We start from the raw sequence: 27,883 nt of genomic DNA, 5'->3' as shown, positions 1-27,883 counted from the left end.
ATAACCCCCTGATTGATATATTCATGGTCTAGGGGACTGGCCAGAGTTTAACCCATTAGAGGGTAGGTTGTTGATGGCGGGCATAGGCTCCCACATGGTTTGACAAATAAACCAAACCTTAGTAACACAAAGCCACACTACGCTGCAGACACTACGGGCGGCTTGGGGAGGAGAGATATTGAGGACCTGAATGAGGATGACTGGACTGAGGCTCTGGTGGCCCACGGGGAGCCGCAATATTGTCACGCTATTGCCAGATCCTATTAAAATATCTACATAGAGCCTACTACACCAGACACTCCTTATGGCGGATGTGTGTGATATCCTCCCCTGCATGCCTTCGCTGTCATGCTGAGGAGGGTACCTTTCGACACAGTTTCGAGCTGTACAGCATTATAGCCCTTCTGGCGTGGTGACCTCTTGCTTGGCCCAGGTATTGGCTTTGGAGATCCCCCTTGACCCTAAACTGGTCCTCCTTCATGGTCCTGAAGAGATTGGAGGGAACCGATACAAACTTCATCTTTTGTTTCTAGGGCTGGCCAAATGCGACATCGCCTAACACTGGAAGTTGCCGTCTCCACCTTCGGTAAGGGGGTGTAAGGCACCCATGGCCAGGTTGCATGGGGATAGAGGTTGCAGTCTTCCAAAACAAATTGTCGGATTGTCAATTGATCACTGATGAGCTTCGATGAACACAAACTGATTAAAAGCGGAGGTCATTATTGCTGGATAGTTTATGAAATATTGAAGTGAGATTTGAACTGAAATCTTGACGTTTTAGTCATTTTTTTTTTGTACATTAAGTATGGATTCGAAGACATTAGGTTTCCTAAGGTATCCAGTCAAAGATAGTAGAATTTCTTCATTCAGTGTATATAGAAATACATTTAATCTACACTGATGTAATACATACCCAGGATATATGACAATCTACACTTTTTTTTAGTGCCATACTTGTAGTCCACCCTGTCGCACCAGAGCCCTTCCCACTTGGCTATCCAATAGCCGAGCACCCTCTTGTAATTTCACTACTCCTCACCATGCTTCCTGACAGTTCCACTCTACATACATTCATCCACTCTCTCATAGACACAACACGTGTTCTATCCTATATATTACGCTTGTAACACTACACCTAGTGTGTGTAGTGGTAAAATTCTGTACAGTTTATTGATTTATTTTCAATAAATATATCAACTTACTTTTCGGTGGGTGCTCATTAAAACACTCTCTAGCCCCAAATATCGTGATCCTAGGGCACCGATTTAAATAATCCAATGAGTTCTAAATATAAGAGCAAACATATAAAATCAATGTGCTACCATCAATGAGTAATAATCAAATATTTCCTTTATATCTATTTGTAATCTATCCAATCGATATGTCTAACTTACTTTTTGCACACTTATTAAAAAAAGAGATGATGTTTGTGGTTCTCGAATGTCCCAACTAGTCCCTTTCGTATTCCATTGGTCTATCCTTATTGTTTCAATTTCTATAAATAATACAATACAAAAGAATACAATAATAAGTCCTACTTCTATGAACACAACCTTGCTGCTCTTTACATAAAATATGGTTCAGCAAGATTACCCCCCTTAAAAAAGGTGCAGTCTCCTAGCTTTTGTTTTTAATTTCAATGCCACAATATTTTAACTTGAGGGAATCTTGTCCCTTCATGCGATTCCCCCCCACTTTTAAACGTGGTAGAGCATCATCCAATTAAGCTCTAGGGAGCAAAAACACCTCAATTTATGTATGCGTTGAAACCTAAGTGCTCTTAGTTTTAAAACTATATTTTAATTGTTTTTATGATTTCATTTAACTGTATTACGAGTGCTTGAACGAATGGGGGTGGCTATAACTCCAAGTGATTCAAAATAACATGTTTTATTATGAACTTGCACCTAGGGTGACCAACCGTCCGTAAATTTCACGGACAGTCCGTAATTTCGGCCCTCTGTCCGTTGTCCGTGAAGGATTCTTTAACGGACGCCATTTGTCCGTAATTTTAACCGGGCACCGGTGGCACCACCCTAAAGCCGGCACAGCTTCCACCCACCGCCCTGCTTGACTCCGATGCTGCTGAGGTCGGGTGTAACAGACTCCGATGCAGTACCAAAGCTCAGATCCCAGCTGCATTGGAGAGGCACAGTGGGATGGAAACCCTCACACCTTGATGAGCTGTTAAGAGGTGCTTGAAGGTGACTGAGAGGGAGGGGCTGCAGCTTCAGGCGCAGGGGTATCTATTCAGATGCAAACAGCCCTGAATGCGTCATGTCTCTGCAATTTAGAGGGGCCTTACACATTCCCTTTCTGCCCAGGGCCCCAAACATCATAGAACCGGCCCTGATTACACCAGGCAGCACATGGTTCTCTTCACAGAGCTTAATTACTGAAACTAAATTGTAAGCAAATCTCGGTTCTTCAAACATGCAGTCTATAATGTAATAAAATAAAGAAATGGCACAATCGCACCCACACTGATTAACAAAGTATGGAGAACAATCAGTTAAATCAGTTCTCTTGAAGTATCTCCTTTAAGTACTGTACATCACAGTGGGGAGGGGGGGGGGGTGGCAAACTAACATTTTGGAAAGAGAGCCTGTCTTCTCGTTGTCCTGTCCAGAAGGGGGTGAGAAGCCCTACCCCACCCTGGAAGAGACCAAGATGATACTAGAATACTGCATGCCCACCCCTGTGCCCACCCTGGTGGATCCTGTTTCCCCTCCTTTGATCGCTCCTGTCCCCCCCCCCCCCGCTGTGATGGCTCCTGGCCCCCCCCCCCTCCCCCTCAGTGATGGCTCCTCTCTTCCCTGTGGTGCATCCTGTCTCCGCCCTGGGTGGCTTCTGTCCCAGTCCTGGAGTGGCTCCTGCAGCGAGGGTGAAGTTCTTGATGGGCCTCTTCTCAAAAAGGCTCAGCTCAAAATTAATATGAAAAGTTGGGCAAGTGAATAAGTGAAGGGATGGGTGGATGGCTGGATGAATTAGTGAAAGGGTGAATGGATGAATGAAAGATTGAATAGATGGATAATGAGAGAGGATGGATGGATTGATGAGTGAGTGGAAGGATGGATGTGAGAAAAGGTAAATAGCTGAATGTATGGGTGGAAGGGTAGCTGGATGGGTAAAAGGGTGGATGGATGAGTGAAAGGATTGATTAGTGAAATGATGGATGGATTGATGAATTGATAAGTGCAAGGGTGGATGGAGGGATGAGTGAAAGGGAGGATGTAAGGTTGGATGAGTGAGTGAAAGGAAGGGTAGATGGACAAAAGGATGAATAGATGAGTGAAGGAAGGAAAGGATAGATGGATGAGAGAAAGGATGGATGAGTGATAGGGTCAATGGATGGATTCATGAGTAAATGGATGGAAGGAAGGATGGCTAAGTGAAAGGGTCGATGGAGAGAGAAAGGGAGGATGGATGGATGACTGAAAGGGTGGATGGGTGGAAGGATGAGTGACTGGGTGGATGGATGAGTTAGTGAAAGGATGGCTGGATGGGTGAAAGGGTAAATGGCTGGATGAATGGATGGATGGATGGGTAGAAGAGTGGATGGATGAGTGTAGAGATGGATAGGGTGAAAGGATGGATGGATAATAGATGGATGAGCAAAAGAATGGTTGAAGGGATGGATGAGTGAAATGATAGATGGAAGGATACATGATAGGTTTGCAAATGGTTGAATATGTTTGGATATGGCTGGGCTTACTTATATACTATTGCGTGACCTCCTCTGATGTGTCTGTAAAACGTACCTTTTGTCCTGAATTTTGACCTCCTGTCCTGAATTTGTGTCCTGAATTTTGACCCTTTGTCCTGAATTTTTACACTCACCGTCCTCAATTTGCACCAATGCCAGTTGGTCACCCTACTTGCACCTCATCTACATCCAACCTTCTATTTTATTCTATTTCTTGTCTAAAAGGGTGATATCGAAGCCTGAAAATTACTTGGGTTTGTTTCCCAAAACCTTCTCATACTGCACGCCAGTTGCTATACTGGAATTCTTCCAACCACAGGTTGAATTCCACACGTTAGCTTTCAACCGGTGTGTCTCCTGTCGGGGCACAAACAGTCTTCATTAAGTCCCCTCGAGTGATCACTCAGCACCAGGGAACTACGAAGCGTCCCGATTACTCAAGCTTACGTCCCCGGGCTCATTTACAATTGCTGCTCTTTAAGAATAATTTAACCTACGTGGGCACCCCGGTTCAAACCCACCCGTTCAATACTCCCTACGCACTCAAATAATACCGACGCGATGTGCTTCCATTTCAACGCCCCCGGCTTACCTCTATTATTCTTTATACCGGCGAACCCTCGATCCGTCCTGGTCTGGAGTCTTTTAGTCCCTGTTTGGATTGCGCGCTTTTAAAGGGCCCACATTTTTCAGATTAGACTACACATTTACGACGTGCTGATGTCATTACGGACACAGCCAATCCCGTCTCTCGACCCCCAACAGCACGTACGTGCCGCTTACTTCTTAACCCTTTCTCCTCTTACCTTTTTTAAATGTATTTCGGTGACGGGAGATATAACTTTATTAATAACTACAATGTCGTCGGGGAAAAATTTTGGGGGGGACAAAATATTATCTTCATTTTTCTAATCTCCACCTCATTTTTTAGTGCGTGTTTTCAAAATACACTATCCTCAGGCATCTCCTCTGAAATACCATTAGTCTGATCTACATATAGGTCATGGGGCCGTATTCATGAATTTATGAACCTAAAATACAACTAGGGATTAATTCAAATATAAATGTAAAAATAACAATAACAACCTATGATGACCTGGTCTAATCTAATGGATGTCTCTTTGTTTCTTCTAGTTTGCAGATTTATCCACCCAGTAGTCATCCCTCTGTGCCCCTATGTACAGGCTAACAATGTAACTCTCATTCAGGGTTAATAAGAGAGTGCAACATACCGAATAGGTTGAATGAATTCCCCTCTCCTATATCTAATATACAGGACTTTCGTATATGTTAGACTTCGGACGCTAATAACAATTAGTGCTCATTTCCATTTAAAATTATTGGACTATTGTAGACCCCTACTGTATACCAGATAAGGTCCTAATTTATTACTTATTGTTTAAGATATTATTGACATCCAGTCTTCACATGAGTTAAGCCCATTTTGTACCGTGTTTAATTTACAGATAAACCATTGCTCTCTGAGTTTTCTTTTCCTATCAAGGTCTCCGCCTCTCCTATTCCCGGATATTTTCTCGAGTATAAACCACCGCAGCTCATCACAGCCATGGCCAAGACTTGAGAAGTGCTACGTGAGGAGTGCATTCTCTTTTCCGGTTCTTAAGGCTGATTTATGCTCTTGCACCCTTAATCTAAGTTTCTTGCCGGTCTCACCCACGTAGCCAAGGCCATATGGGCAGATCAGCAGGTAAACCAAGTTCTTGCTCCGGCAATTGTTGAGGCTTCTGCATCTGATCTCTTGGCCATTCAGGATGATACTCTTGGTGACCAGACATTGTTCACATATAGAACATGTTCCACACTTGTGGTTACCAATTGCTTTGGTCCCATGTAGTGTGAATTGAGCCTCCTTCTCATGGTGTCTGTATGTATTGACAAAACTATTTCTAATGTTTTTATTTTTAATTACTGCGAAGAGCGGTTTCTCAGGTTTTAAATCTTGCCCATCATTAAGAATTTTCCAGTTTTTATTAATTATATTCTTAATTTGGTTACTGTTCTCACAAAAAAGGGCTCACAAAGACAATCTTGTCATTCGAGTGTACTTGATTACGTGTTCTATTCTGATCTAACATGTATTCGCGATCATAATATTTGGCTCACTTATAGGACTGATTGATTAGTTTCCTAGGGTAACCTCTATCCCTCAATTTTTGTTTTAAAATATCAGAATGCTTATTAAAATCATACATGGAAGAACAATTTCTGCGTAGTCGCAAATATTGCCCAAAGGAAATATTATCCCTTTGGGCTTTGGGATGAAAACTCCCATAGTGTAGCAAGGTGTTCTTGTCTGTAGGCTTACTGTAAAGTTCAACCTCCAGATGACCATCTTTCTCCTTTATGCAGATGTCTAAGAAGTTGACTTTATCCTTACTGTATTCAGATGTGAACTTTAAATTGGGGTCCACCAAATGTAACCAACTAATGAAGTCTACTAGATCCTCCTGACTGCCTTCCCAAATACAAATAATGTCGACAATGAAGCGGCACCACAAACTCACATTTTCAAAATATGGTGCCACCTCATGGAAAACATGCCTCTCTTCGAACTCACCCACGTAAAGGCAGGCCAGACTGGGAGCACATGTGGCTCCCATACTGGTGCCCTTTACCTGTTGAAATAGATCCTCCTCAAACAGAAAAAGATAATTTTTCAACACCATTGTAATGCAGTGTAGGATACATTCCATGCTCCCACCTTGAAGATCTACTCTCTCAAGGAGTGATCCTATCACTTTGATTGTGTCATCTTGGGGTATGTTAGTGTACATGGCTTCAATGTCCAGGGTGACCAGGAACTGGGTCACCCTGTTGAAGCCCTTCCCCTTGAAGATTGAAATAGTGTGGGCTGAGTCCTTGAGATATGACTTCTGTTGTTGGACAAGAGGTTTTATGAAACAATCAACCAATTTGCTGAGAGGCTCCAATAATGAGCCAATACTGCTCACAATGGGTCTCATGGGGGGATTTTAAAAAACTTTATGGACCTTTGGAAGTCCATAAATTGCTGGGGTAACGGGGGAGCTATTGTATAAAAATGTATATTCTTCCTTCCATATCCAGCCTTCTGTTCTGGCTATATTCAGCAAGGATTTGATTTATTTTTTTAATTTTTGGATCTTATTATGGGGAGCTCTCTTATAATGTTCTGGAATCATTAGTAAACCTAACATCCTCTACCTGTAGTCTTCCGTGTCGAACACCACAACCACCCCCCCCCCCCGCCTTTATCGGCCGGTTTGATTGTGATGTCCACATCATTTTGCAATGATCTTAATGCTTTTCTATGCTGTTTGGCAAGGTTATTATTATAATTTCTTTCAGTTTTAGGATTCTCCAAAAACTGTTTAAGTTCAATTTCAACTACCCTTTCGAAAATTTCAATATTTTTATCGACCATGTTCAGGGAGAGAGTAAATGTAGATTTAGGTTTAAATCCGGAAACATTTTCGGTAGCTTGCATATCTCTATTGTCAAAGAATCTTTTCAATCTCACCTTTCTAAAAAGTGATTTTAGATCTTTCTCAAATTCAAACCCATTTAGTACTGTGCTCGGGGCGAAACTAAATCCCTTTTCTAATACCTCTTCTTCCTTAGTAAAATCCCTCGTGACAAATTGATTATTGGAAATGTATTTACCTCCAATATCTTTGGTTGTGAGTTTTCAAATAGTCTTTCGGGGGTGATTCCTGCCTTGATCCTGATGTCCTTTTGCTGAAAACTCCTCCCTTGTTCCCCTCTGTAAGTATTCTGATAATTGCCCCGGCCTTTCCTCTGTCTTTGACCTAAAAAAGACTCATGTTCAGAGTTCATCCCTTCTCGCCCTTGTTGGTCTTCATTATAGTCCTCCTCCTCGCTACTTGACCCTGATGTCTCAGAGAAGGTAACTCGTTGGTTTCTACTTCTGAAATAAACTGGTCTTTGTGGATGCGGTTTTTCCCACCTTGTATTTCTTTGTTTATAATAATCTTTGCTGTGGTATGGATACATATGTTCAACATTGTATCTTTCTAGATCTTTTCTGAGTTTATTCATTTTTTTGTTGATCAAATATTCTTTATATCCATTAGCTTCCTGCTCTAATTTCTCAAGCTTCTTTTTTGCATCCAACCCTGTGCTTGTTCTTATTTTAGATTCTAATTCGTCTATTTCTTTCCTTTCCAAAATCAGTACCTCCTGTGCCGTTTCGATGATCAAAATGATCCAATCGCGGCTACAGCGATTCACAATATGTGTCCAGGTCTCTAAAAATTTACTATTCTCAGTAAAGAGGCCTGGTTCATTGCGAACTCGGAGGCCAATTGGGATCACCCCTGATTTCAAACATTCGACCAAAAATTCGGCATGTAGCTCAGCCCTGATCATTTTCTTCTTTAAATTCGATATTTTAAAGAGTTGATCGACACTTAATGCATTGGTGCTGATATTCCCATTTGTGCGAGGATTTTGATTTATTAATTTTTTTAATTGGTCCTCTGAAAAACCAAAATTCTTGAATATATCCATTATTTATTTGAGATTATACTCCTGGCCTGTAGGCTCAAGGTAGCAAAACACCTCTCCCACCGACTGGTTGTACAGAAGATTATTTCAGAGAAAGAGAGGAACCCGTGCGTCCAAAGGACTAGGGTAAAACTGGAAATAAAGTAAACGTTCTCTGGCATTTATTTAAAAACTAATGTGCACACCTAATCACACATCAGCAATCCAACTGCATACACACCACACCCTGTGATAACACTGACGTTTGTGCGCGTGGGGGAGGGGTTGAGGGGATGTGGGAACCTCACCTGAATTCATCTGGGCAGTTCAGATGCAGGCAGAGAAATGAAGGGATCTGACACGCCCAGCGGGCTGTCTTGTTGCCTACAAGAGCCACTTCACACCAGGTCCTGGCTCGACACTGACACCATCTATTTTCTTTGGCAGGCGAACAAGAAGGGAAGCCAGGAATGGAAGACAGAAAGTACGTGCAGGTTCTGTGGAAAGTGTCCTTGCCGGGAATGCTGATGGCTATCCTCTTGTCTCAAGGTATGTTATGCGGTGAATATGTTCCCAGGCGTGCACAACCACCACTGGGCTAATACTACTCTACCCCCAGCCCCCACCCCAACACCCTCTTGTGTCCTAGCCCAGGCAGCTGCAGCTTCGACGACGCACACAGCTCTTCAGCTGTTGTGTGCTTGGGCAGCAGTGACCATGGGGCCTCAGTGGCAGCCTCCTACAAAGTATTCACTGAACTTCTTAGAACTAGAAGGGAACCTGTAATGATGAGTGCAAAGGGGACTGGGTCAGAAATGTGTCTAAAAAGGACCTAATATTCTACAACTATCATGTTAGCCTTTAACCTTCATAAATGCAAGTTAAAGTAATCTGGGAAATGCATGAGTTTGTCACGAGAGATCATTTGGTTAATGCTGTCACTGCAGATGTCTGTATATATAACGAAATGTCTACGAGTGACTATTCACCCGGTATCTGATTGCACAGCGTGTATTAAAGTTATTCACATTATCAAAAGTACTTTAGCCTTTATTTGGCTGCAAAAATTATTTTCAAATTAAACTGTACATAAATGCTTTTAACACAAAATGAAAAAAATACATGTAGCATAAGCATTACACTATTCATGTAACAAAATTAACTATTAACCATCAAAAGAATAGCGAATGCATTTCGGGATCATTATATCCCTTCTTCAGGGGCCTCTGAAAGAAATAATAATGATCACTCTTAATGTGGCACAATGATGTAAACTTGTAATATATACAGGGATATCTACTTGTACCATTGTTATGTACCCAGGCGAGTGTACATTGGTTGGTGGAGAATGGATACACCTCCTGATCTCATGTCGGTGTGGGAGACCTCTCAACTATGGTGACAGCTATAAAGCCGCTTTTGGTATCTTACCACAGAAGGAGGTGACCCCAAATGAAGAGTACTAGCACTCCACCCATTCTCCCCCAGTATTTCTCCATAAACAGTTAGCAAACCATGGAATAACAGGGGCCGGATATCTAATGCCCAACCAATACAGCAACAGCAGCAAAGTCCGACCTTTGTTCAAGTATTGCCTGTCCATGTCCCTTAGGTCCCCCCCCCCATCCCGATGCCTGATCCCACCCTTCTAGAGCTGACGACATGTACCCACTGTGGAAACACGGTAGAAATCTGAAAGAGCCCTGGCATCACAGAATGGATGCCACCAGTACAGACACTGGGCTGCCCTCCTGCTGCTGACTGAAACTCGCAGTGGAGGGGGCCCAACAATAGGCATCCTGTCACAGGGAGGTGTCGCCACCTTCCAGACAGGATTTAGTGTATTGGGGCTGGGTGGGTGCACTCCTAGAGTGCTTTGAAGTCCTGCACTGGGGGAGCAGTAGGCTCCTCTGTGCATATGCCAGCTCAAACCGGTTCAGGGGCTACCTGTCCCTGCTCTGGCGCGAAACTGGACAAAGGGAAGTGGCTGTAACCGCCCCCTACCCTGACCCTCCCAGAGGAGTGGTCCTAAAGCTACTCCCTACCTTTCCTTTAGTATAAGATAGGGAACCCTTGCCATTGCAAACTAGATAACCCTGGACGACGCTTTACAAGAAGAATCCTGGCCCTTCGACGTTCCACTACCTTTGGAAGACAAAGAATCTCCCTTGGAGTCAAGGAGTGACTCCCCTGCTTGGCAGGCACCAAAAATTCTAATCAACGGACGCAAACTTTCCCGCTCCCGCCGGAGTCCGTAGTCCCTGCAGCCCCGGAAGTGGATTTCCTGACTTCTCGATGGCCATTGTGAGTCCCCAGCAGAGTTGAGGCAAGTGGACCCCATGAGTGACGAGGAACAGTACTACCCGGGTACCGTGCACTATTGTCGAGTGCAACCCCTTCACAACGTTCTACGAACTTGTGAAATGGACCATTTGTGGCCCAAGCCTCCAGCAGGTTGTGCACCGAAAATCAGAGGCCTACCCTGTCCCGAGTGACCGTGGGCTCCTGTAAAGCATTTCCTCATGAGGCATCTTTGCGATCCCTTGCCCGTTGGCTTGTGGGTCCCCTGAAGACTTTCTCATCTAACCAAAGGGCTCCCCTGGTTGCTCCAGGCCTGCCCTCACTTACCCTCGCTGGGTGAGTTCCTCAGACCTTGCTGGTCTGCACCGCTGACTTTCTTCAATTTCCACGAGACTTGCTGTTGCCAAGGCTTGTTGGCTGCAATCCGGTTGCCGACACCTCAGTAAGCTGCAGACTTCGTGGGACACTCCGAATCCAGCTCCTGGTCGTCCTCGACGCCTCCTGGACCTCGTAGCTGAAGAGTCAAAACACCCTTGATCACCTGAAATCACCCGACTTCCGTGGGCATCCATCTTCCTGGCCCCGGGTCACTGGCAAGTGACTGTGAACACTGTCCCTTCTGTTTTCAGGTCATCTTCATCTTGAATCCAGCCTTGGATTCCACCGGACACTTCTCCAGTCTTCGCAATCAGCAAATCTTCTGTGTCTCCCATAGAAAACGACAACGCGACCAGACACCAAAAGACACCTATGCACCCGGCTTCCCTGGGTGAGGTAACTCGTGCACTCCGGTGCTCCTGTGTGTGTTGGCCCTCGAAGTACTTACCTTGTAAGTGGCTTGCTTGTAGACTTCCTCGAAGTACCCTAAAACTTTAAAAATCCAACCGCGACTTGCTCCATTGAAATCAATAGGGAACCCGCAGCTGTGTTCTCACACTGCACGCGTCTCCCGTGGGTCTTTTACTTACCTGCCTTGGGTGGATTAGTGAAGCCCCTGTGATTCTACAGGCCCTAGGCCTTGTCCCTCTGCAAATCGACATTCCTAAACCTCTTTTTTAGTATATGGTCTGGTACGCCCCTAGGGCCCCAGCCATATTTATGCTTAACGTATTGTGAAACGTTGATATTTGAATGTGTTCCTGACTTCTAATCTCATAAATAGATTAGTAGAGTGTGTCTAGAAATAAATACATATATATTTAATATATATACCTGTGTGGTGTCCTTTCATTTGGTAATTAAAGAGATTATAAGGTAAAACAAGCTGCTTTACATTCCTCAGAGACTTAGCCTGAAGGCTGCTCTCCACAGCTACCACTAAGATAGCTTTCTTTAAAAGGTTGTCTTAAACCTATCTACCATAAGAATCAAATTGGACTGGTGCAAGGTGGCCACTATAATTAGCGACCAGCATATGCCAGGCCAACTTCTCACATTGGTGGGCAGCGTGTGGGATTCCAGCTTGCCATTGTTTTACCAGAAAATCTCTATTTAAATTACTAACTGAAAACCACTAAAGGTACTCAAGGTACATATAAAGTCAAGCTTATCAATAATTTCTACTGAACTTAGAGCTGTTTGTGAAGGGATAGCACACCCTTGCTACAGCTCAAGCTAGGATCAGTAGGCCACAAACTAGTGTAGGTAGTACAACACTGCATAACACTAGAATGTCCTCAAGGGATGGAGCCAGTGGGTCCACCCAGCCTCAGTATAAGGACATGACCTTCTTTGACCTGAAGGCCATGTGTGTTGCAAGACACCTGAAGCTAGGACAGAGTCCCTCCACACTAGGCCTGATAGATCTGCTAACAACCGATGATCTGAGGTTGGCTCTAGGAGCTAACAGATCTGAATCAGGGAGTGGGTCAATTATAGTATCTGGGTCAGATGATGAAAATCATGATGACCAGGACTCTGTGATTGAAGGGCCAGATCCAGAAGGATCTGAACAGAACAGAGGAATTCTCCCTAAGAGATAGAGTAGAAGAGAGGGTTAGGTCCCCTTTAAGGGAATCTGACCACTCATATCACTGTGAAAGAGAATGAAAAATTTCCTAGCATACGAGAAGGAAAGTTTCAATTCTATTAAGGACTAGGAGGCGAGGATTATGCATATCTTCCTCCACTTTATTATGCACAGCAGGTTTAAAGAAAACATTGAAATAACACAGTAAACATAAAAGACTACACATCCCATGAACCAGAGGGGTAGTCTCTATGGTAATAACAGTCCACTTCCATGACAGTCCACCACATATAATGCTCTGACGTCCCTTCCGCTTCCTCTTCTTCACTGGAGGATGTTAAGCTGGAATCACTACCTCAATCGAATTTTTGATCATTCCCTGAAACCAAAGAAATAGTCTTCTTATCCGTTTCCGTAAAAGGGAACGATCGTCACAGTCTCATAAGAAAACAAAGTGAAAAACAGAGAACAGCATAGAAAAGCAATGCATTCAAGGACATAAGGCCAAATCAACAGTAATACATGGCAATTCATGAGCAGCAACAAAGAAGAAGAACGTACTTACTCCCTACGAATAAAGTCCAGGGTGGGGCGATAATTAAATAATCATAGGGAGGGATAATCCTCGCCTCCTAGTCCTTAATAGAATTGAAACTTTCCTTCTCGTATGCTAGGAAATTTTTCATTCTATGGCAGGACGGAGGCGAGGATTATGCAAGTTCAAAGCTTACTTACGACCAGGGCCGCCGCCTCTGAGATAGGCTTAAAGTAGAACCTCTTAAAGGTAGACTCAGATGACCAATCGTCCGCATTCATAATATCCTCCAATCTACCACCTACCTGAATGGCCTTCGACGCCATGGCCCCTCTTGTGGAGTGAGCACCAAACCTACTCACATCCACTCCTGCCTAAGACATAATCCAATGTACCCACCTGGCTATGGAGGGAGAAGAAACCGCCTTGAACGGTTTCTGCAAAGCGATAAGCAATTGTCGCTCACCAGGGGGCCTAAGCTCCAAGGTCACTTCTTCATATGCCTTAATGCATCTCACCACACACAACTTAGGATGATCTGGAAAGGAAGGATAAGATACCGACCTGGTATTGGTTTTCGTTCTCCGCGAAATGGTAAAGGTAACTCCATCCGGAGTAAAAACCCTAGCAGTGATGTCTAGAGCCCTGATGTCTGACACCCTTTTACATGAGACTAAGCATAGGAGAATAGCCAGTTTAGCGGAAAGTTCTTTGCGGGACAAAAATTGATTATCCTGCCAACCCGACAGGAAATTTAGCACCTGGTTGACATCCCAAAGGCCTGAATATCTAGGTTCCGGCGGTTTAGACAACCTGATGCCCCGCATAAATTTACAAACCCAAGGGTGTTCCCCCGCCGGTCTGCCCTCATTCTCACAATGTCCAGCCGAAATGGCCGAACGAAAGGAATTGACTGTTCGGTATGCCAAGCCGCTTCGGGACAACTCTGCCAAAAAATTCAAGATATGAGTAACGGATGCCCCCACGGAATCCAAGTGTCTCTCCAGACACCAACCGTGCCACCGTCGCCAAGCCGAGCGATAACGCTTGACCGTTCCTGATACCCAGGCCTGCTGGAGGAGGTGCTCAGCGTCCGAAGAAAGTCGGTCGTCTTTCCAACGTCCCCTGAAATCCTCCACGCCATGAGAGGTAAATGGCCCTGAAGCACCAGCCGGTGAAGATTCCCCTGAGGATCCCGAAGGATGGCAGGGAATGAGGGCAGAAGAACCGGACAGGCCCACGACAATTCCATTAGCGTCGGAAACCAGGCCTGCGCCCTCCAAACCGGAGTGATCAGCACCATGGATGCCACCTGACGACGAACCTGGGCTGCCACCCTGGGTATCATCATGAAAGGGGGAAAGGCGTAAGGGAACTCCCTCGACCGGTCCTGCAGAAATGCATCCGCCGCTATGGCTTCCGGATCTGGTCTCCAGCTTACGAAGCGCGGAAGCTAGTGATTCAGGCGAGAGGCAAAAAGATCCAGGTAACAAGGACCCCATCTGGCCATCAAAGCCAGGAAGACTGCCCGATCGAGCTGCCAGTCGCTGGAATCCAGGACATTTCTGGAGTGCCAATCCGCCTCCGAGTTCTGTAAACCGGGAAGGTACTCCGCCGTCACTGAAATCTGCTTCTGAAGGCAATAGTGCCAGAAGTCCTTCGCCAGGTTGGACAAGGCCCGAGAACGAGGCCCGCCCAGGCGATTGATGTACTGCACCGCTGAGATGTTGTCCATTCTCAGGAGGATGCAACAAGAGATCCTGTCCTTGGTCATGGACTTCACTGCAAAGGACCCAGCCAGCAGCTCCAGACAATTGATGTGCAACTGGAGTTCCACCTCCGACCATCTGCCCCCCATCGAAATGTTGCCACACCGTGCTCCCCAGCCTAGCCGGCTGGCATCCGATTCGATCACCAAGTCCGGGGCCGATCCAAAGATCGCCCGACCATTCCAGGCCGACATGTGGTCCACCCACCACTGAAGTTCGGTCCGGGAAATTAGTTCCGAGTAGGTCAGACCTCTACGAAGATGCTGTGCCTTCAACCTCTGAAGAGCCCTGTAATGCAACGGGCCCGGAAATATGGCCTGAATCGAAGATGAAAGCAGACCCACGATCCTGGCCAACTTGCGTAGCGATATCCGGTCCCTCCGAAGAACCTGAGATAGTTCCTTCCGTATCTTGTTTACCTTGGATTCGGGAAGGCTCAGGGAAGCCGAGACCGAGTCTATGAGGAACCCCAAGAAGACCATCTTCTGTGCTGGTTGCAGTTCCGATTTCTGAGCATTGATGACAAAACCGAGATCTTGCAGTAAAGCAATAGTCATGGTCACGTTCTGGGAGAGATGTACCAGCGACTGATTCAAAATCAGGATGTCGTCCAAGTAGATAATCATCCGCTCCCCTCTTCGGCGGAGAGTCTCCACCACGGGACGCAACAGCTTCGTGAAACACCACGGAGCGGAAGAAAGACCGAAGGGCAACTCTCGAAACTCGAAGACCTGACCGTTCCAGGCAAACTGGAGAAAACGCCTGTGAGGGGTAAAAATGGGAACCGTCAGATACGCTTCCTTCAAGTCGATGCGGACCATCCAATCGCCCTGAAGGAGTAGATCCCGGAGGAGGTGTATCCCCTCCAATTTGAAGTGGTGGTAAACCAGCCACTCGTTGAACTCCCTTAAATTGATAACCGGTCTGAACCCTTTGTCCTTTTTCTCTACCAGGAAAAGGTTGCTGAGAAACCCGTTTGGATGAAGTACCGACCTGCAAACGACTCCTTTCCGTAAAAGGCCCGAAATCTCGGCCTCTACCAAAGCCGCCTCTTCTTTCGAGAAATGTAAGGGTCTTGGGCGTGCCGTCTGAACCGGGGAGCCGTAAAACTCTATATGATAACCCCTTACCGTCTGCAAAACCCACGGGTCCGATGTGATCTTCCCCCAATTGTGAGCAAAGAAAAGGAGCCTCCCCCCCAGACCTTGAGGAGAAAAAGGGGTAATCCTTACCAGAGGGGCCTCCGGGGGCGTTCGCACCACCCCTGTTGCTCCGGCCTTTCCCTCGTCCGGAACCTCCGCTGGGGTAGAAGGTTCCTTGGCGACCGTCAGTCCAGCCGTTGTTCCGTCGCTGCTGACCACGACCCGAGGGTCCTTGTTGCTGGGAACGGCCGGAGGAGCGACCCCTGCCTCTTCCGGCCCCGGCAAAAACACGCCCTGGAAAGATCTTCTTTATAGAGGCCTTAGCCTTGTCCAGGGCCGAGAAGGTGGTGACAAACTTGTTCAGTTCCTTCACAAACGGGTCCCCAAATAGCTTTCCCTCAACCACGGGGCCTGCCTCCGAGGTCGCCAAATCCCCCAGTTTAGGGTCCACCTTTATCAGAAGTGAGCGCCTCCGCTCCGCTGCCAGGGCGCAGTTCGCTTTGCCCAGAAGGCAAATCGCCCGCTGCGCCCAACCCGCGACTATGTCAGTCGGCAAGGGGTCCCCCGAGTTTTTCGATCGCTCCGCCAACTGGATAATCTGAGTTATGGGGCCTACCACGTCAAGGAGCTTGTCCTGACAGTTTCTCTAGGACCTATCGATACCCTTCTTGGGGTCCCGCATATACTTGGAAAAAAAGGTACACAGCTTATCGTCAATCTCCGGAGTAAGCGCTACCTTCCCCTTAACCGAAGGCCGGGGACACTCGCCCCTCATACGTGTACGAACCTCCCTCTCCAGAGGCTGGCGAATCTTAGCCGCCACGTAATCCGCCACCTTGGCGCCAGGGAACCATTCGGAGGACCTGGGATGATAAATGTGCGTGGGCTCAAACATGTCCGAATGCCCCCCGTCCCCGTCTTGGGACTCAGAGGACCGGGCGCCATGGACGACCCGAGTCCTTATCCGCGTCGGAGGAGACATCACCATCCGACACACCCTCCCCTTCCAGGGAAAGACCGCCATCGGGGTCCAACTTTGGAGCGGCAAAGTCGCAATTTTCTCGGGGTTCCTCTTCCTCCCGGCAGGGTGCATTCTTAAGAATTCGCGCACTTTTAAGGAAGGTGTCCCTCAACCTGTCGAACCCCTCCAAGTGCCCCGCAGGACACTTAATGGCCTTCCTCCCCACCCCCTGCGCACCACTGGAACCTGCGCCCGTAGAACCAGAGCTCCCAAACAACCCCGGGATACTTTTAGCCAACTGATCAACTCTATCCTGCAGGGGGGCCAACGCCCTCGAGAGGGCATGGTCCACCGCAGGAGGGAGGCATTGAGGAGGCCATTCTTCTTCAGCCTCCTGAATGGAGGAAAAGAAATGGTCTTCAGAAGAAGACATATTGATGAGGGTGAGAGCACCAAAAAAAAAACGCCTGAAAGATTAAGCAGGCAGCCCCCTCTCCAGTGCTCAAGCAGCCAGGAAACACGTCCCAGCCGGCAGTGTCTCTCAGAACCAGAGAAAAAACCGACCAGCAGGTGGCGCTGCTAACGCGCTATGGGGAATCAACCGCAAGCGGTGTGAGCAGACAGTTGGACGGGTGACGGGCCGGCCACCGGCTCAGCGCCCGCGTACCCGATCGCGCCTCACCGCCGATAAAGCGCTCGTCAGAGCAGCCCCCACCGGCGATGACGCGCCACGGAACCCCGCTGCGCGTGTAGTGCTCCCGCGAAGAACCGCGTGTGAGGGAAAGCGCTCGGGCCGGAGCCTGCTGCGCTACTGCAACAAACCGTGTCAATCAGTAAACACAATCGAATAAACAATCCCCGCAATGCACAATATTCAAACCCCCGTCAGAGAAGCGAACGCAGGAAATAAGTGGCCACTTAACTGACGAGCAGTGAAGAAAGAGGAAGCGGAAGGGACGTCAGAGCATTATATGTGGTGGACTGTCATGGAAGTGGACTGTTATTACCATAGAGACTACCCCTCTGGTTCATGGGATGTGTAGTCTTTTATGTTTACTGTGTTATTTCAATGTTTTCTTTAAACCTGCTGTGCATAATAAAGTGGAGGAAGATATGCATAATCCTCGCCTCCGTCCTGCCATAGAATCTGTTCATCAGAGGAGCTCATACTTTAATAGAAGAGAGACCTCCACTGAAAGAATGTACAGACTGCTACAGTATGAGGAAGCAAGATTTGCCCTTAAGGCCAAGCAGTTGGCATTAGATAAAGAAGCCTTGGAGCTCCAGAGAGCTTCTAGGAAAGAGGGGTTAGAATTCCTGGTGGCAGGAACAGTGTCTCTAGAATCAGAGATTATATCCCAGACCATAGGAACCTGTCCAAGGTTGTTCCTCCCTACCAGAGTGGGGATGATATCCACAAGTGGATAACTGCTACGGAGAGGGCCTGTAAACTTCAACAGGTCTCCCAGAAACAGTGGGCAGCAATCTTGTGGCTCTCCTTTTCAGATAAAGGTAGAGACAAGCTCCTCACTGTTAGAGAAGATGATGCTGATGATTATGATGTCCTGAAAAGTGCATTAATAGATGGGTTTGGCTTAACCACTGACCAGTACAGGTTGAAGTTCAGAGACACCCAAAAAGCACAGAGTCAGGACTGGACAGACTTTGTAGATTGTGCAACCAAGGCTCTAGAGGGTTGGCTGGTTGGTAGTAGAGTTACTGATTTTAATGGATTGTATAATCTTATGATGAGAGAACAGATCCTTAATAAATGCCAAAAACAGTTGTTGCATCAGTACCTGGTGGACTCTGATCTGACCTCTCCCCAAGAACTGGGAAAGAAGGTAGACAAAGGGGTCAGAGCCAGGGTGAGGCAGAAAACCCAGAATCAAGGGGGTGACACTAAGAAGCAGGATCCTAAAGGCTCTGAGAAAGGTGGGGATAAGTCAAAAGACCAGCAGTCTTCACAAGGGCCCCAAAAATCTGCATCTGGTGGGGATTCACAGTCTACAAAGGGAAAAGGCCAAAAGAAGCCCTGGTGCAAATTCTGTAAACAGAAGGGGCACTGGACTTCTGATTGTACCAAGACCAAACCACCACCACTCAAGCCCCTAAGGCAACTGTTCCCCCTAGTACAAGTACTGGTGGAGGTGGTAATCAGAATAAGGGTGTACTAAGGTTGACCCTGGGTTCTGAAGTGGACTCTGGCCTAGTCAGAGTACCCACTCAGGCATTGCTGGTTTGTGAAGGAGACATTGATATGTCCTTCCTAGTGAGCCCCAGTAATCTGGGCAAATACAAACAGCAGCCTGTAATTAATGGCAAACAGGCTTTGGCATTCAGGGACACAGGTGCTAGTGTCACCATGGTGGCAGAGGATCTGGTGGACCCTGAGCAGATCATCCTGGGTGAAATGTACCAGGTTGCCAATGCAAGCAATGTCAGGACCAACCATAGTCTGGCAGTTGTGAATTTCTCCTGGGGAGGGGTAACTGGCCTCAAAAAGATAGTAGCCAGTGCAGACCTCCCTGTCAAATGTCTATTGGGCAATGATCTAGAGACTTCAGCCTGGTCTGAAGTAGAGTTATGGACTCTTGCTGAGATGTTGGGCATACCTGCAGAGGTATTTGCTGTGACCATGTCACAGGCCAAAATGCATAAAGCTGAACCAGCTCTGGATCCTGAAACGATGGACCAGATGCTATCCTAGAGGAGGAGCAGTAGGGTTAAGGTTGTGCCTTCCCCTCTGTCTCAGATCTCAGATTCCCCTCCTGAGAAAGGAGAAGCAGATCCTGAAGAAGGAACTGCCCCAGAGGGACTTGAGCCTGATCAGGTTGAGTTCTTGGGGGCAGGGGGACCTTCCAGGGAAGATCTGAGTAAGGAGCAACAGTGCTGCCCCTCTCTCTTGAACCCCTCAGACAGCAGGCTGCTGCTTAGGCTGCTGGGAGTGCTAGTGGGTCCCATAAAGTTTATTGGAATGAGGAACTCCTATATTCTGAGGCTAGAAATCCTACCCCTGGAGCCACCAGGAGGTTGGTAATACCTCAGAATTTTAGGGGGTTCCTCTTGACCCTAGCACATGATATCCCATTGGCAGGACACTTGGGCCAAAACAAGACCTGGGATAGGCGTGTTCCCCATTTTCATTGGCCACACATGTCATAGGACACAAAGGAGTTTTGTCGCTCCTGTATCACTTGCTAAGCCAGTGGCAAGTCAGGTGGCACCACAAAGGCCCACCTGATACCACTACCTGTGGTGGGGGTTCCCTTTGAAAGGGTAGGGATTGACATTGTTGTTCCCCTTGACTCTCCAACAGCATCTGGGCACAGGTTTATCCTGGTGGTAGTGGATCATGCCACCAGGTACCCAGAAGCGATTCCCCTCAGGACCACCACAACCCCTGTGGTGGCAAGAGCCCTCATTGGAGTTTTCTCCAGAGTGGGTTTCCCTAAGGAGGTTATATCTGTCAGAGGTACCAACTTAATGTCAGGGTATCTAACTGCAATGTGGAAGGAGTGTGGTGTAAACTACAAGTCCACTACTCCCTATCACCCACAATGCAATGGGTTAGTTGAAAGGTTCAACAAAACCCTAAAGGGAATGATTAAAGGCCTCCCAGAAAAGCTTAGGTGAAAATGGGACCTTTTACTTCCCTACCTTCTGTTTGCATACAGGGAGGTCCCACAGAAGGGGGTTGGCTACAGCCCTTTTGAACTTCTGTTTGGGCACCCTGTAAGAGGTCCATTATGTTTGGTGAAGGAGGGCTGGGAGTTACCTCTCAAACCTCCCAAACAGGATGTGATGGACTATGTACTTGGTCTCCGCTCCCGGATGGCTGAATACATGAAGAAGGCAACCAAAAACCTGGAGGCTAGCCAAGAACTACAAAAAGCTTGGCATGACCAAAAGGCTGTACTGACTGTCTATCAGCCAGGACAGAAAGTGTGGGTGTTGGAGCCTGTGGCCCCAGCAGCTCTCAAGACAAGTGAAGTGGCCCCCATACAATTGTTGAGAAAAAAGGAGAAGTCACCTACCTAGTGGATCTTGGAACTCCCAGTAGCCCCCTTAGGGTGCTCCATGTCAACAGATTAAAGCCATATGTGGACAGGGCTGACATGGGCTTGCTCATGGCAAATGATGAGGAACAGGAGGAGGAGAGTGACCCTCTCCCTGACCTGCTCTCACAGGACCCTGATGATGGGTCAGTAGATGGTGTTGCTTTGGCAAGCAGCCTCACTGACCATCAGCAAACTGAGTGCAGACAAGTGCTGCAGCAGTTTAGACATATGTTTAGCCTGACCCCTAGTCAGACTTCCTGGTGCACCCATGAGGTGCACACTGGAGACAGTCTGCCTATCAAGAGTAAAATCTACAGGCAACCTGACCATGTCAGGGACTGTATCAGGACTGAAGTCCAGAAAATGTTGGAACTAGGTGTGATTGAGCCTTCAGATAGCCCTTGGACTAGTCCAGTAGTCCTTGTGCCTAAACCTCATACCCAGGGTGGTAAGAAAGAAATGAGGTTTTGGGTTGACTACAGAGGCCTCAATGTAGTCACCAAGACTGATGCCTATCCAATTCCCAGGGCAAATGAGCTCATTGATACTTTGGCCTCAGCCAGATATCTGAGTACATTTGACCTAACAGCTGGCTACTGGCAAATCAAGTTAGCTGATGATGCCAAGGCCAAAACAGCATTTTCAACCCCTGGTGGGCACTACCACTTTGTGGTGATGCCCTTTGGTTTGAAGAATGCACCTGCCACTTTTCAGAGGTTGGTCAACAAAGTCCTCACAGGTATGGAAACTTATTGCTCAGCTTATCTAGATGATATTGCTGTCTTTAGTTCCACCTGGCAGGATCACCTGGTTCACCTCAGAAATGTTTTGGAGGCCCTGCAAAAACCAGGCCTCACTATCAAGGCCACTAAGGGCCAGATAGGGCAGAGTCAGGTTGTGTACCTGGGCCACCTTGTAGGTGGAGGCCAGGTTCAACCATTGCAGAGCAAAATCCAGACCATAATCGAATGGGTAGCTCCAACCACCCAGACACAGGTGAGAGCCTTTTTAGGCCTGACTGAATACTATAGGAGGTTTAAGGGATATGGATCTATAGTGACCCCCTTAAATGATCTTACCTCAAAGAAAATGCCAAAAAAGGTTCAGTGGACAGCTAGCTGTCAAAAGGCATTTGATGACCTGAAGCAGGCCATGTGCACTGCTCCCATCTTACAGAGTCCAGACTACACAAAAAAGTTCATTGTCCAAACAGATGCTTCTGAGCTGGGTGTGGGAGCTGTACTGTCTCAACTGAATGATGAAGGTTAAGACCAGCCAGTGGCTTTTATAAGCAGAAGGCTGACCCTAGAGAGAAACGTTGGTCAGCTATAGAGAGGGAGGCCTTTGCTGTGGTGTGGGCCCTGAAGAAGCTGAGGCCATACTTGTTTGGCACTCACTTCATAGTTCAGACTGACCACAAGCCCCTCCTATGGCTCAAACAGATGAAAGGTGAAAATCCTAAACTGCTAAGGTGGTCCATTTCCCTACAGGGGATGGACTATACAGTGGAACATAGACCTGGGACCCAACATGCCAAGACTCAACTGGTCAAGGTTAGTTTAGTGTCCCTGCGTTTGGAGGGGGATTGTGTAGGAGAGTAGGATCTGCACTTATGTTGCCCCCACTTTTTTTCTGATGTTAACACTGGTTTCTGGTTATAGTCTGGCTGGATCCCTGCTAATCAGGGCCCCAGTCTCTCTGTTCTCTCTAAACAACTTGGAGTGCATATTAGATGCACTAGTGATTGGATACTGTGGTACCTTATGAGCCCCTAGTATATGGTACCCTAGGTACCAAGGGCATAGGTACTTCACAGGCCTATCAGGGGCTGAAGCATGTATTATGCCACCCCTGGGAAGCAGACTAAATCTGACACCACAGGCCTGATACTGGAGCCTGGGTGAGGTAGTGTTAGCACTCCTCACTGAGGTATAGGTTCCTATAGCTCGCCATACACACACATATAAACCTATCAGTCACCCCTAAGGCAGGCCCTATCAATCCTGAGGGCAGGGTGCTTGGTTTACCATGTGAGGGGGTGCCTCTGCATGAGCAGGGCCCCTCTGCAGCTGGCAGAGTCTGTTCTCTATGGCTATTTGTGGATGTGGTGTGGTACTGTAAATTTCGGAACCATGTTGGAGGCATGGTCCCACCATGCCGATTTTGGTAACAGCGAACCGCAAATGACTAATGCGGTATGTATGAGTGTTTCCGTCATGTTTCACCGATGAATTCACCGTGTATATGATACTACATATCGAACCCTCGGGTTCCATTTGTAAACGGTAACCATTTTGTGGTTGCCCTCACATAGGCTGCGCATTAAGGCCATGCCTAGGCCTAAAGGGCACGCAATCTTTCCGTGACTTCTTTGTGACCTGTGCAAACTGACTCCACTGCCCGAGGTCAGTCCTGTCCGGCCGGTTCCTTTTACAGCGGCCAAATGGGATTAGCATCAGGGCCCGACACATCATAAAGTCGTGCATCCCACACGACTCCTGACTAATCTCTTTCACACCTGACTCTGTTTCCTACTTTATGGCTTACTTTACGAGGAGGAGGTGCCCGTTTTATTGGGGTCTGCTGATATCTGATGAGGGTTCTGAGCCTCGCTGGGTAAATAATTGTGGGCTGACCGAGCTGAAATGTGGGATTATCATCATGACTTTGCTGTTTCTTTGAAGCGAAAATATGTGAATGACCACTTGTAAAATAGGGGCGGTGTTGGCCAGAGCATAATATTTTGTATATAAGAAAAGACTGGTTTTTGGTTGGGAGCAGTCTCCTGAGAACATACATCGTGTTGTACTTCTCGGATACCTGTGATTGGTCTGCAGCCAATAAATACGATCTTTGACTTCACCTAGAAGACTCTGTGTTTCTGTAGTCTGAAACAGGAAGAACTCGAAGTCTTCGGGTGTGTCCCCTGGCACCGCTGGGTTGGTTCTGAAAACCCAGTACTTCAGTGGTTAAACCATATACTCTTAAGTGCATTATAACCTACCAGTAAATGCTAACTTTGGAATGACTGCATCAAAACATGTCGTGTTTGGTGTCAAACACCTTGGAATCATACCCCCACACCAGTAACTGGTGTGGGAGTATGATCCTACCCTTCTAGAGGGGATGACATGTACCTACTGTGGAAACACGGTAGAAATCTGAAAGAGCCCTGGCATCACAAAATGGATGCCACCAGCACAGACACTGGGCTGCCCTCCTGCTGCTGACTGAAACTCGCAGTGGAGGAGGCCCAACAATAGGCATCCTTTCACTGGAAGTTGTCACCACCTTCCAGACAGGATTTAGTGTATTGGGGCTGGGTGGGTGCACTCCTAGAGTACTTTGAAGTCCTGCACTGGGGGAGCAGTAGGCTCCTCTGTGCATATGCCAGCTCAAACCGGTTCAGGAGCTACCTGTCCCTGCTCTGGCGCGAAGCTGGACAAAGGGAAGTAGGTGTAACCACCCCCTACCCTGACCCTCCCAGAGGAGTGGTCCTAAAGCTAGTCCCTCCCTTTCTTTTAGTATAAGATAGGGAACCCTTGCCATTGCATACTAGATAACCCTGGACGACGCTTTACAAGAAGAATCCTGGCCCTTCGATGTTCCACTACTTTTGGAAGACGGAAGAATCTCCCTTGGAGTCAAGGAGTCACTCCCCTGCTTGGCAGGCACCAAAAACTCTAATCAACGGGCGCAAACTTTCCCGCTCCCGCCAGAGTCCGAAGTCCCTGCAGCCCCGGAAGTGGATTTCCTGACTTCTCGATGGCCATTGTGAGTCCCCAGCAGAGCTGAGGCGAGTGGACCCCACGAGTGACGAGGAACAGCAATACCCGGGTACCGTGCATTATTGTCGAGTGCAACCCCTTCACGATGTTCTATGAACTTGTGCATTGGACTATTTGTGGCCCAAGCCTCCAGCAGGTTGTGCACCGAGAATCAGAGGCCTACCCCGTCCCGAGTAACCGTGGGCTCCTGTAAAGTATTTCCTCACGAGGCGTCTTCGCGATCCCTTGCCCATTGGCTTGTGGGTCCCCTGAAGACTTTCTCATCGAACCAAAGGGCTCCCCTGGTTGCTCCAGGCCTGCCCTCACTTACCCTCGCTGGGAGAGTTCCTCAGACCTTGCTGGTCTGCACCGCTGACTTTCTTCAATTTCCACGAGATTTGCTGTTGCCAAGGCTTGTTGGCTCCAATCCGGTTGCCGACACCTCAGTAAGCTGCAGACTTCGTGGGACACTCCGAATCCAGCTCCTGGGCGTCCTCGACGCCTCCTGGACCTCGTGGCTGAAGAGTCAAAACACCCTTGATCACCTGAAATCACCCGACTTCCGTGGTCATCCATCTTCCTGGCCCCGGGTCACTGGCAAGTGATGTGAACACTGTCCCTTCTGCTTTCAGGTCATCTTCATCGTGAATCCAGCCTTGGATTCCACCGGACACTTCTCCATTCTTCGCAAGCAGCAAATCTTCTGTGGCTCCCATAGAAAATGACGACGCGACCCGACACCAAAAGACACCTATGCACCCGGCTTCCCTGGGTGAGGTAACTCGTGCACTCCAGTGCTCCTGTGTGTTTTGGCCCTCGAAGTACTTACCTTGTAAGTGGCTTGCTTGTAGACTTCCTCGAAGTACCCTAAAACTTTAAAAATCCAACCGCGACTTGCTCCATTGAAATCAATAAGGAACCCGCGGCTGTGTTCTCACACTGCACGCATCTCCCGTGGGTCTTTTACTTACCTGCCTTGGGTGGATTAGTGAAGCCCCAGCGATTCTACAGGCTCTAGGCCTTGTCCCTCTGCAAGTCGACATTCCTAAACCTCTTTTTTAGTATATGGTCTGGTACGCCCCTAGGGCCCCAGCCATATTTATGCTTAACGTATTGTGAAAAGTTGATATTTGAATGTGTTTCTGACTTCTAATCTCATAAAGAGATTAGTAGAGTGTGTCTAGAAATAAATACATATATATTTGATATATATACCTGTGTGGTGTCCTTTCATTTGGTAATTCAAGAGATTATAAGGTAAAACAAGCTGCTTTACATTCCTCAGAGACTTAGCCTGAAGGCTGCTCTCCACAGCTACCACTAGGATAGCTTTCTTTAAAAGGTTGTCTTAAACATATCTACCATAATAGTCGAATTGGACTGGTGCAAGGTGGCCACTGTAACTAGTGACCAGCATATGCCAGGCCAACTTCTCACACCTCCAGATTCTTGGACCTAAAGAGGGGGATTTGGAAATACCCGGGATTTATCCTACCCAGTCGTTTCTGTCATCGTTCGTCTATTTCATAGTGGACGCAGACTGGAGAATGATCCGAGATCCCCCGGGCCAAAGGATGGGCATTCCAAAAGAGGGGCGCCTGATGGGTCAGAGTAAAGAAATAATCTGTATGCGACCGACTACCATGTGCCCCGAGAGATATGTATATTGCTGTGAGGTGCTCCAGACATCCCGCAAGCCCATTGCAGATAAGACATCGCACAAGGTTGTGCCCACCTAGTCCTGCAGTCGTGAGGGCAGTCGGTCAAGTGTCTGGGATAGTGCCCCATTGCAATCCCCCCTATCACCAGTCTACCCTCAGGGAGATTCAAAAGCTGCGCCCCCAGTTCCGGCAGCACCAGGAACTGCTGTCTGGGAGGGATATACATCGGCATGAAATTAAAGAGCTAGCCCTCCCAGCCACCAGAGACTGCCACGAGGCGTCCCTGTGGGTCATGTGTGATTTTGGTATTCGTAAAGGGGAAAGAAAGGTGCATCAAAATACCAACTCCCCTAGTGTTCGATTAATTTATAGCCCCATCTATTTAGGGCACCATAGTGTGTGCCCTGGATATGTGTTTCTTGCAAGAGGACTACTGTGGTGAATGTCGTTTCAGGTACTGGAGAACTATCCCTCTCTTTATGCTATCCCCTAGAGCATTTACGTTCCAGGAAAGTATCTTGAACCCTTTGATCCTACCCAAGGGTATCACATCATCTAACCATAGTAAACTGTCTGTGGGCCCGGAGTCTTTCTGATCAGATTGTAGAGCAGTCATGGGCGCAAGACCGGTCAATGTCAACCCAGAGATATAACGACAGGTGGGTATGTGGGGCAGCGATCAAGATAGCAAGTCGTGAGTGTGGAAGATGGCAACTGATTCGTTGGGCTGGAAGGATAGGCTCACCCTCGCTACCCCGCTGTTTGAATCTGAGAGACTGGGTAGGCTTTGGCACACAAAGGGCTTTGACAAATGGGACTTGATCGGCATCTCCAGGGTCGGAGATGTCCTGATTAAGGGGAGGGTGAAGTCCTTTGAAGAGTTGCAGAAGGAGTATGAGCTGGGGCCAGCTGAGTCTTTCCGCTATATTCAGGTGCGGCACGCCCTCCGATCAGTCCTCATAGAGGGTGAGAAGGTGCCTGAGTCCTCTCCTTTGGAGGACCGGGTCCTTGATGGCCATATGCCCGAGAGCACGATTTCGCTCATCTATAAGAAACTGATCAACGTCCGGGCGGATATGCTTCTGGGGTTGAGGGACCAGTGGGCTAGGGATGGCCTCGAGTTGGATGACGAGGATTGGCAGTCTGCTGTTTCCTCTCCTAAGGAGGTTGCGATCCCGTCGCGTCTGAGGCTGGTGCAGCTTAAAATACTGCATCGAGTGTATGTGACGGGGCCAAGGCTGGTTCACATGGGATTCTCGGAGGACGGCCTATGCAGGAGGGGATGTGGTATGGTGGGTACTTTCCTGCATATCATTTGGGAATGTGGTGTCATCACGGAATTTTGGAGGAGAGTCCATGCAGTGATGGGGAGGTGACGGGCATTGCTATGCAGCCGGAAGCGCGGTGTTGTCTCCTGAATGTCTGGGGGCCCACTGATCATAATTCGGCGCAGACCCAATGGGTGACTCTGGGCAACATGGTCGCTAAGAGAGATATCGCGCGAT

General features: G+C 47.7%; 1 protein-coding gene across 5 annotated transcripts in view; it reads left to right on the top strand.

The window, feature by feature from the left end:
• Positions 1-27,883, top strand: part of LOC146808914 (ly6/PLAUR domain-containing protein 3-like) — a 226,386-nt gene that overhangs the window by 3,230 nt on the left and 195,273 nt on the right. For 3 of the 5 annotated variants that reach the window (XM_085615717.1, XM_085615721.1, XM_085615722.1), the window contains exons 2-3: positions 534-586; positions 8,660-8,761. In XM_085615717.1, coding sequence (XP_085471843.1) covers positions 544-586; positions 8,660-8,761 — 145 coding nt within the window. In that variant the 5' untranslated portion in view covers positions 534-543. The remainder of the gene's footprint in view (positions 1-533; positions 587-8,659; positions 8,762-27,883) is intronic. The other 2 variants (XM_085615720.1, XM_085615719.1) reach the window with 1 other exon arrangement.

The sequence above is a fragment of the Triturus cristatus genome, chromosome 7 (genome assembly GCF_964204655.1).
Source record: "Triturus cristatus chromosome 7, aTriCri1.1, whole genome shotgun sequence".
NCBI lineage: Eukaryota > Metazoa > Chordata > Amphibia > Caudata > Salamandridae > Triturus > Triturus cristatus.
Note: the sequence above shows the minus strand (reverse complement) of the source record. Positions and strands in the feature narration are given on the sequence as shown.